General features: G+C 44.3%; 1 protein-coding gene across 3 annotated transcripts; it reads right to left on the bottom strand.

Annotated features, from left to right (window-relative positions):
* Positions 1 to 2291: 2291 nt before the first annotated feature.
* On the bottom strand, positions 2292 to 7347 carry LOC136199317 (ankyrin repeat and SOCS box protein 13-like). 3 transcript variants are annotated; one of them, XM_065989500.1, is made up of 21 exons: positions 7313 to 7347; positions 7116 to 7256; positions 6859 to 6971; positions 6702 to 6806; positions 6555 to 6653; positions 6413 to 6499; positions 6254 to 6352; positions 6099 to 6197; positions 5944 to 6045; positions 5799 to 5891; positions 5645 to 5746; positions 5495 to 5593; positions 5284 to 5446; positions 5092 to 5148; positions 4437 to 5038; positions 4199 to 4387; positions 4034 to 4150; positions 3811 to 3980; positions 2895 to 3766; positions 2764 to 2830; positions 2292 to 2714 (listed from the first exon to the last, which is right to left on the bottom strand). In XM_065989500.1, exons 5-15 carry the CDS (start codon positions 6594 to 6596, stop codon positions 4914 to 4916), a joined length of 1068 nt encoding a protein of 355 aa, XP_065845572.1. In that variant the 5' UTR covers positions 6597 to 6653; positions 6702 to 6806; positions 6859 to 6971; positions 7116 to 7256; positions 7313 to 7347; the 3' UTR covers positions 2292 to 2714; positions 2764 to 2830; positions 2895 to 3766; positions 3811 to 3980; positions 4034 to 4150; positions 4199 to 4387; positions 4437 to 4913. The 3 variants fall into 3 exon arrangements, with proteins under 3 accessions (XP_065845572.1, XP_065845573.1, XP_065845571.1); XM_065989501.1 differs by having other exon boundaries at positions 2895 to 3980; positions 5284 to 5352; positions 5398 to 5446; XM_065989499.1 differs by having other exon boundaries at positions 2895 to 3980.
* Positions 7348 to 10733: the final 3386 nt, after the last annotated feature.

The raw sequence follows: 10733 nt of genomic DNA, 5'->3' as shown, positions 1-10733 counted from the left end.
CTGAACTGCGAAGACAGCACGCTCAAGAACTCTTTTAAAAAAAATTGAGTAATTTCCTTGAGATTGCGACGAAAGAGAACGGAGAATGCTGTCTAGTACATAGACGAGAGCATTTCCTTTTAGAAACGAAAGACCCTTCGATATTATAACTTGAGCGTCACTCGTTCTTTGATGCCCTAATAGCGGCAGAACAACACATTGGTCAGGCAATGCCGTACTGTAATCGAGCGGTATCTCTGACAATAGAAAGAAAGAAGTTTTAATGACATCGCGACGAACGTAAAGATCACGAAGAACTTCATTGGAGAACCAGGAGCAGGTCATCAGGAAACTCAGAGACTTTGCCGAGGATACAATAGTGTCCATAGCCAGAGTCAATGCATTGCTCAGCGAAGGCGTGAACCAACTCAACTTGACAAAGGAAACATCTAACGAAGTAAGCGTTTCAACGCGATCAAAAAAGCGTTCTACCCACGCAGTTTGAAACACGGGCTGACACAAGTGATGCTCATATGTATGTAAGAACTCGAGATTACGCATCCCGAGATGTTGGAGCTGAGTGAGACTGGCTGCACAGTCAAAGACATCGGACCAACTCAAGAATTTCGTGCCAGAGACGTCCAAATGCACGAGTTCCTTTAGGCTAGTGCACAGATCTCGAATAACGTTCAACGAAACCGATGTCTAGATGACGTAGTAAAGAAAAGCCACGTAGGCATTCAAATCCAACGTCTCCGCGCACGTAGCTTGCAGAGAAAGAAACCAAAGTATCTTTGCACGATTCAGAAAGAGTGCGTACGAATGGAAAAGGCATTTGACCAAAGCAAGGACTGAAAGACAAGTCGATATCGACCACGTGACGCTGATTAGCCAAGAGAAATATAAATGTTGATTTGTCGTCGTCGAGCGATTGTAGACACGTCAGCTTCAATCGAGTTACTCTCGACTGCATCAGGATCATTAGAACTTTAGATGTCAGCTTCCCTCTCCTAGCCAAATCGTCGATCATCTGATCAGCCATCGTAAAGGGAAGTTTTGTTGGCGAAGACACAAGCAGTGTTTCCGCAACTGACGGTATAGGAAAACGAGGCAAATTTTCTGGGTTTGGAAGACTGTAGTCAGTCCGACAGAGAAGATTTCGGCAGAGTTCGGTGAGTTGTTTTGCCATGACGTCAACAGAAATGTCCCGGACAAAATTATACATTGTGTCCCGGATGTCTACCGAGCAAAATGAGCAGATCTTTCCAATTGTCCTACAAATGAGAGACGACGCGTCGTGCTGAGCTTCAAATCAATGTTGGTTTTTGTCCAGCCTGAAAAACCTGTCTACAGATGACGGTAGAAATGGTCCTTTAATTAATTAATTAATTAAGCTTTTCTCCACAGGCATGACCTTTCGTTTTAGTGAGAATTCTCGTTGCTGCTGTAAAACCAGACCATACGGCTTTAGATGATCACACAGAGGTGCTGTTAAATAACTTAATGAGTAATAATCTTTATAGCTTCGCAGAGCTTTTGTATTCGTAAATTTTAATAATACACCACTTGCCCTCACCCAACCCGCCCACGATTGAATTTTTGGAAACCGGACCTAATAGTTAGACTGCAGGAAATTTTTCCTAGCCCACGATCGCGGGCAGTGGCACTCGGCGCCGTGTATGTTACAGAAAGCCCCGCCCCTACGTGTACGCCTACACCAGTCCCCTAGCTATTGGATGGTGGGAACCTGGTCGTCGCGCTGGCATCGCACGCGCGGTTCTTCTTCTCTTCTTTATCGACGAACTAGAGAAAAAGAAAAAGGAAACGAAATGAAACACACGGCAGGTGCGCGCGATGAGGGATTGCTTAGATGCGAGCGGATTATAAGCGCGTCGCGTAGCGAAAGTCGTTGGAAATTACAATTACAAACGATCACTTCGCGCATTCCATGGACAATTAATTAACGAGAACGCTAACTGAGAAAATAAACCGTATCTATATAACGCTTACTAAATCGCGAGGGTCTCCAATCGCGGCGGCAAATCCTGCATCTCAAGGCAGCGTTATAATCGTAGAGATGAGCATGCGGCCGGCGCCGTAGGTCTTCGGGAATCAGGATTCAGGACGGAGAGTGGAGACAAAAAACTAACATCACAGACAAACGCAAACAACCCGCCTAAACGGAGCAACCACTGAGAAGAGCTTTAGCGTGGCTCACGTGAAAAACGAGCAGACCTCAAATCACGCATGCGAATGCTATCTACGTATACACCCTCAATTTATGAAACCGTTTCCGGTGTACAGCAACGATACATGTAGTGTAACATGACGACAAACAACAATCGATAATCATACAAGCCCACCAACTGAAACTTCACGAAACAAAGTCCATTGACACTATCCTGTCACAGTCACACGCTATAATAGGTGAATTTTTGTATATTCCCCTTTGATTAAAGGCAGAGACACTCCTGCTTTTCGGCAAGCTCTTAACAGCTTGCCAACATTTGCCTCCCTCCCATTTTTAGCAGACCACTGATCAATTAGGTGCCGAAGCCTTTTACTGTTTGTATCCATGGAAGGAAGAGTTGTGAGTTTGTGGGATTTATATCCTAGATGCTGGCCAATAGCTTCCCATTCATTATTTCCAACTTTAGCGACAGCCATTTTAAAATCCTGACATTCCGAAACCATAGCATCCTCAAGAGGAAAAGAGATGAGGTTTGAAGCGACATCTGAAAAGAAAGAGCTTGAATTTCAAATCAATGAAATTCTCATGCACACCTATTTTCTGACTAGAGGAAGCCGGACGATTTACCAAATCATGTCGATTCTGAGCAGCTGCCGCTTTCTGCGTAAACCAGTAATAAAAAAGAATCAAAGACTCGGGAAAACGTATAAGAAATATGTCTCACCTCATCAGCAGAAAGTTCAATAGCTCCTTCACCATGTAAAAGAGAGAGCAAATATAAGACGTTATTTCTTCGCGCAGCGTTGGCCAAGGATTGAGCTGTGGCATTAAGATTCTCACTCCAGAGAGCGAGAATGTCACCCGAAATTGCGCCCTTCACGATATCAGCGGGCGATGGGCTAAGCAAGGCGCTGGCAAGAGCGCTCCGTCCGACTTCATCTTTCTCCAGGCAAGTATCTATTACACAGCGCGTTTTCTAAGAAAGATAATCGATGTGATTATCAGGAAGAGCAAAGAGCTCTTTGAGGCTGTCTTCCATCGTTCCCTCGCAGAGTGAGGCGCTAGATTTCGTCGAATTCTTCATCACCTTTTCGACCGTTTCCTTTCTGTACGCCCCCGGAGACTCTTTTAGTTCTTTCAATTCAGAGCAACTTATGTACCACATGTGTCTCTCCATTCCTGGACTTTTCTCTTGAAGAACCTTTTCGCCAGTTCTCATGAGATCCTTGAGCAGCTCCAAGCATTCGCTTTCGGAATGTTCGGGACCTCGCACAACAAAGTCTAATGCCTTGTCTACCTCTTGCAAAACTACCATTCCTTCCAGGGAAAATTCGTCAATTCTTTTCTTGATCATTAGACCACCCTGCCACAGTACCGGTTCCAAGCCACAGAAACATTTGGTATTGCGAACATGACACTGAAGAAACGGCATTGTGCCTGGGGTTATTATATCAGTCTCGTCTTCTCGTTTCCAGCGACGGCCAACGTATATCGTCATTCGAGCATTTCTAAACCATATTTCGGGTGGACGCTGTTGTTGAATTAGCGCTGGGAATTGATATGTGTTCGGCCTATCTGGAAGTTCAAAGCAAATTTCTAAACGGCAAAGAAGTGATAGCGTTTCGTCGATATTATCCCACTTCTGCTTATTGAAAGCTTCAAGAGCTCTTTTGATCTTCTCCTTTGTCGTTGTTCCAGGAGGAGAACAGGAGAGAGTGATTTGAAACTCCTCAGGAGACAGAAGAGGACCAAGAACGCTATGACACAGCCATGAAAGCTCAAGAATTATTTTATCTTCCATGACAAAAATCTACAAAGGGACGCATTTTGCAGAGAATGAAAAGCGGCAATAAATTTACGTACCTCGCCAATGCCCTGCAAATATTCAACAAGCAACGTTTGAACCTGTTCCGTAAGGCCACGATAGATGCTTGCAACCATTATCTGCTTAAAAGCATCGGCATCCATACAGCGATTTTCCTAAAAAAGCCCTTAGTTCTTACTCAAACAACTACAATCGCCACTCGCCTTTTCAGGAGTCAATAATCCCCTATTCCCCAGAAGAGTCAAACATTTTTCCCGTATTGATTCCGCGGACTCGTTTGAAAACGAATTGCGAATGTCCTGCGGAACAGCGGACATTTTAGAGGGATTGCGGAGCGCAGGTAAAAACGATGCCACGGCCGCTTCAACAATAATAGGAACATCACCTGCAGCCTGCATACATGAAATTGACATGCAAACATAGCAACTGTATCTTCATTACCTCAATTGTTTTCTCTTTGACATCGCCAAGAGCTTTTTTAAGAAGATCTAACTCGTTTGACCTTCCATCTCGACAGTTCAAGAAAAATCCATTCTCTTGAAAAAGTCAAACGAAGCGCCAAACGTTATTTGCAAGTACAGAAAAAGTCGTCGAAATTGGTTCTCTCCAGATTTCAAATCGGAAAGCAAATCCTTTTTGCTGCCAAAAACTAAGACGTTTGCTTTTTCAGTGAAGGCTCCACTGCACTTCACGAATGACAGAATAAAGTGGCTGGACTCTCTGAGCTGGTCGTAGCTCTGGGTCAAATCGACAACCAGAAGAAACATTGTCGTAGTCTCGGAAAAGAAAAGCCCGTGCGTCTTGTAGAAGAAAGGCTACCCTGCAAAGTCGCAAAAGACGAGTTCGCCAGCTGAGTCGACGGTTACTGTGGTAACAGCCATGCTGGCTGTACGCACATCGTCGCCCTCTTCGCACCAATCAATATTCTGTAGCGTTTTGATGAGGGTCGTCTTGCCAGCTCTTTCCTTTCCCACTACGCAGACTTTGATCTTTTTTGGCTTTGTGGTGCCGTGCGAGTAAAGCTTGGAGTATCGATACGAAGTCTAAAGGAAGTCGTATAAGAGAAGAAATTGGCAACACATACTAAGCAATTGACCCATGCTTCGAAAAGTGCCTGCGAGGTAGGGGAGTGTTCGTGAGGAAGGCTTCCATTCTGAATCAGAAAGAGTGATCGTCATATAAGATTACCTTATCTACACTACATGTATAAAATACAACACGAAGCGGTTCATTTGTACTGTACACGCATTCAATAAGGAACTCGACTACAATATTTAAGGAATAATACCCTTGTCAGGAACGTCGATGAGTGAAGGGCTTGACAAAAGAATTACAGACAAAAGATTCCTTTGTTGAACTAAAAGAAAACATAAAGAAATAAAAAAAACAATGCTCAAAATACCAGTATCTGTCCACGATTGAGCAAGGAAGTGTAGAAGTGATTCCCCGCGCTAAGAAAAAAGCCGTGAAATAAGCAAGGTGCCTAACGTAAAATTTACCTCATTTGTCTGATTGACATCAGCTCCAGCATCAATTAGTACCTTGGCAAGTTTTGTGTTACAACGAGAGCAGGCGATTTGTAAAGGCCACAATTTATACTGCCAGAAACACCAATTACACATGAACATGTTAAAACGTGCAAAACAAACGTCGTCTTTGCCATCGACATCAGCTCCATTGTCCAGTAAAAGCTTTGCTATTTCGACGTGACCCTCCGAACAGGCTTCTACCAAGGGTACAGATGAATCATACTAAAGAATAAAAGAGAGAGTCAGAGTTAACACTAATAAAATATATTAAAACCCGATCTGCATTGACATTCGCTCCAGCGTCGACCAAAAGCTGAGCAATTTCGAAGTTCCCTTTTTGACAGGCAATAATCAAGAGTCTTGTTTCCTAAAATTCCTCATCAATTAGGAAAAACGATTCTTGTAAATAAACTACTAACAGGGTATTTGTATTCATCTACATAAGCTCCAGCGTTGATCAAGAGTCTTGCAAACTCGACGTCACCACGATCACAAACTATTCTCAAAGGAAGCTCTCCAAACTAAAAGTACACATCAGAGGAGTAATCGTCTTAGACGTTAATAAAGAACAAACTTCGTTGCTCTCATTGACATTCGCTCCAGCATCGATTAATAGTTTGGCAAAATCATCCTGATTTTTCTTGCAAGCACTCAGCAAAAGCCCTTCATCAGCCTAAAGAGTTCACATAGCAGATAAACGTCTCTTTACGCGACCACGCTCATCTAAACCTCGTATGTCTGAGAGATATCGGCCCCGGCATCAATCAATAATTTTGCTACTTCAACATAATTGTTCCCTAAAGCTGCCCATAATAAACCACGACCAGTCTATAAAAAAAGAACAGAAGTAGCGAAAAAAGAACTGCTCAACTCAACTTGGCAACACACCAAGTCTGTTCCATTGCCGTTAGCACCGGCGCCAATTAAAGCTTTAACAACTTCCACGTGATTATACCAGCAAGCTGCCGCCAAAGCCTAATTATATATTCAAAAATATGAGAAAAAATTAATTACGTAATGTACAACAAACCAGCCGCGAGTTGTTAGGCTTTGCACCGGCTTCGAGAAGCATTTTTACAATTTCTAAATGACCATTTTCACATGCCGCCCACAAATATCCTCGACCAAGCTAATTGGAATTTTACATAACGAAAAAACGGAACACAGAGAAACGAACCGCGTCTCGCTTATTGACATCGACTCCAGTTTTGATGGATTGTCTAACTCTTTCAGAATCACCACTGGAGCAAGCTGCTCACAAATAAATGAATTCCCTGTCCAACTAAGAAGAAGGGATATGACGCAAGTAAACACACAAGTAAGACATGACAAACCAAGACGTCGCTGCTCCTACGAATAATGTTCGTGTAAAGAGAGCATTCCTCATAAAGAAATTCTCCGATTTCCGAACTCTCCGTCGACATAGCCAATTGAAAAGGTGTAAGTCCTGCAGAAAGCACAGCAATTGATTAATATGCTATGCACTAAATCAAAACACGATCATAGAGGCGGAGCTAGCAGAGCACGTGATGCTAGGACCCCCTATATGTCGTCTCATCGATTGTCGAGTCCTTTAGCTTTAGTTTAGTACCTTGCTCATTTGTCCATTTGTCGCTTAAGTCGGCTCCGTTCCTTACGCATTCTTTTACTTTCACAAAGTCTTCAGCTTCAATAGCGTCAAACAGGAGGGCCGTTTGTAATTCAATTTCCTCCATCGATTCGTTCATCTTGCCTATACAAATGAAGTTTAGCTTCCTAAGACTTTTCTATCGCTTTATTCGTGGCTACTTGGAGCGGTTGGACGCAACGCGAAGTCGTGAGAAAGGTGGTCGCTACTTTTACGGTAAGCACGTAACAATTCCAACTTACGTCACATCGTGACATCCATCTGCACACAGTACCTTTCACTAACCGTTTTTTAAAGCGAAAGGGCTAAACGAGCTGTTTTCGATTGTTCTTACCTTAGTGAGACATTCAGAAACCAGATATAGCGAACATATAGTGTCATAATTTAGTCCAATATATATGCAGGACCTCTAGCTCTTTCGTACATCTGAGCAGTGGGGATGCACGATTTAAAAATGGGGAATTCTTCCCCCCAAGAAATATTTCTTACAGAGAGCGTGGTTTCTTTGTTAAATTTACGCGATTTTAGGCTAATTTTTAATCGGTTATTGATTGCATAAATCTTATAAAAGCATTGTTGGTAAGGCTGTTATCAAAAAATCCTTTTTCATGGTCACAAAAATTCTTTTCAAGTCTGATTATGTATTTCTATACAAGTTTTCACTATGCAGGCGAGTGAAGTGTAGAAAGAAGTGGCGATTGCTCCCGTGCATGAAAGCTATGTGTAATCGCCACTCCAAAGAACAATATCATTGTTGGCAAATGCCCCGGCCTGTCCGTGGGGTGGGGGACACGCTCGTAGTGGTGGCGACGGTCTTTCTCTTCGCTGCTGTACAGCTTGAGCTCGGGTACTGCTGACGCAGAAAACGGAAAGGACAGAGGTTAATTGATATGGACCTTTTCAAACGAATTAGGAACCAGGACCTTTTGCGTTTTTGTTGAAATTGACGCGGTTGTATAGACAAGCTTGCACTTTGGCCATGCGGACGAACCGAGTAGAGCACTCCAAATTGTCGTTAGATACCTTTATCGACATTCGATCCTCACGGCGCCAGCGACAAAATCTTGATTTAGGCCACACAGTTCGCATGCTCAACCTGTGCCAAGGTGGGAGGCGTCGACCTAATAGAGGCCGCTACGAAAGGCTCAACTATATCAAAGCAACGATTAGTTTAGCATCTAAGCGTTGCCAGTGTAAACAGCGGTCATTTCAACGGACTCTCCTCAATTAATTCCGGACTCTCCCCTCTAAGTGGCGGCGCAGCTCGTTTTATTGGCAAGAAAGCTCAAACAGACAATGAACAAGTAGACTCTGAAAGACATCACAACTCAAAAGCGCAGCTTAGCTTCTTCAAGTCCGGGACGCACGCATGCAGGCGCTTGCCTACAGTCCCACTACAATGAAACTTGCAGCGCGATATCACCTGTATTCTTGTAGTCGCCTCCACCGGTCAAGTACCTGAACTTGTAGCAGTTAATTTCCGTAATAACGGCATTTTCGACAGTTCATCCATTCTGCGAGAAGGACTGGGGAACACCTGCGTGACGCTCACAGCCGGTGGGGAGTGGAAAGGCTAGCTTGGAAAAGACGAAAGTGTAAATGCCAGCGCCTTGACGATGCACGCCAAACGTTTCGCGGTGTGACGAAATGATGTGCCCATTGCCAGCAACCCGCCAATCATTCGACCAAAGAGACCTCTTTTGCCCATCTCGTGCGATTAGTCAGAAAAGAATCAGGATGCTAGTATATATACAGAGTACATGGGCTAGTCAAACTTGCCTAGCCGCATCATGTCCTTCATCAACATGAAAGGTGATACTTCCTTGGCCCGCGTTATACTGGCACGCGCTGACCCGCCTCGCGGCGAATTAGAAAGAACAAGAGCAACAAACTCCGATATTCACTTTACACTAAAGGTGGGCACGTGAGGTGGGTGACCTTGGCCTCCCGCGGTGCTCACGCAGGTCAGCTCTGCATGACCCTATGAATGATCTCTAACATAAGCGTGTAGTTCACAGGCCCCTAGCTGACGGTCGGCCGGTCCGGTTGTGGCCGGACCACTTTTCGGCGAGAATAAAAATAATTTATTGTGCTACATTTTTGGAAGTATTTCTGAGCGGTGTGTCTCGCTTAATTAAAAGAGTCCTGCGTAGTGCAATAGCTACGTCGCTGGCCGTTCTTGAGGTCTAGAATTGGCTCTAACGTGCAGATGCTATAAAACGGACCCTCTTGGTTGCACAAATTTTTGCATCAGCGATAAAATAACCGGACGACTCTACAACTACTAGCAACGGCCCTGGTTATCGGAACTCCCCGTTTTTTCCTCACTGAAGGTGTGCATGGTTTTATTCGATGCGAAGAACATAGAATATCTTGAGAAAAATCTACGGACAGCTATGAAGCCGGGAGGACGATTGGGGTTCACGACAATACGAGACATGACGAGATACGCTCGCGACGCATCAGCGACTCAGTACGAAAATTCGTACGACGATTTCCTATCGGATCCGCTATCGGTTGGGCTTTACGTACTTCGCCTAATTCGCAAAAAACTTCTCAAGGACGTGGACTTAGAAATCGTTTTTAGCGTCGAAGAGGAAAGGGAATATTTGCTTCCGAACTATGAAGCTTGACTGACGTGGTGGGAGGCGACGAGCCTTGGTTGCTTTAGCGCTTTTCGCGTGATCGAAGACAAGGAAGGAGACTACGAGAGACACCTAAAGAAAGTGGGTGGGAAAAGGACGAGTCCATTCCTTCAAACGCTATCCACGTCGATGTGATAGCTCTGAACTTCTCGTCGATGCACAATTGCTTGTCAGCTGAAGACCGTTGAATCTAGTGGAAACATTCCGGGTAAAATAAACAATATTTATTAAATTATTACGTACGTGTGCCTCGTTCAGTGCGAGGATTCAGACGTTCATTTCACTGAAGCACTACGCTAATTAGAGAGAAAGAAAGCGAAGAGATGAAAGACACTGTTGATAAAGTAAAACAAGGCCAGATGACATTGTATGTCAGCCTTCCTGAATGTACTTCGATGCGATCATTCTACTGTATAGGAAACGATTGACTGGTTTCACCAAGGAAGGAACTTAGGAAACGTATACAGTACCGTTCTTGCGCCTCGTTCGATAGAAAAACGCTGGAAGCCGAGGAATATACGGGAGGTCCAGAAGAAAACGGCGTCAATTGCTCCTTCGAGACAGACTTACACCCTTTTCGCCGCTTAAACGGCGAGAGAAACGGAGTGAGGACGCATTAGATCGCCGATACCACCGACGATTGCGGCGATGGGAGCGGATTCGGACGCGATCGGTTGAGCTGTTGATATCCCGGATACCAGCAAGAAAATGACCGGCTTTCGATAATTTCTATTCCTTTTCGCCGCCTCAGGCGTTGCATTCAAGTTCTACCTTGCGAAGGCGTTCATTGAAAGCTGAAAACCGCCAGTCGCTTCGCTATTTCTTCATCGACGTCAATCGCTCGACCAAAAACCATCGACTTAGCGGCGAGTAACTCCATCTCGGACGTATTTTAGTGCAGTAAAATGCTATACGAGCTTAGCGTCACCGTAAGGTG

This window comes from Oscarella lobularis, chromosome 20 (assembly GCF_947507565.1).
Source record: "Oscarella lobularis chromosome 20, ooOscLobu1.1, whole genome shotgun sequence".
In the NCBI taxonomy this organism is placed as follows: domain Eukaryota; kingdom Metazoa; phylum Porifera; class Homoscleromorpha; order Homosclerophorida; family Oscarellidae; genus Oscarella; species Oscarella lobularis.
Note: the sequence above shows the minus strand (reverse complement) of the source record. Positions and strands in the feature narration are given on the sequence as shown.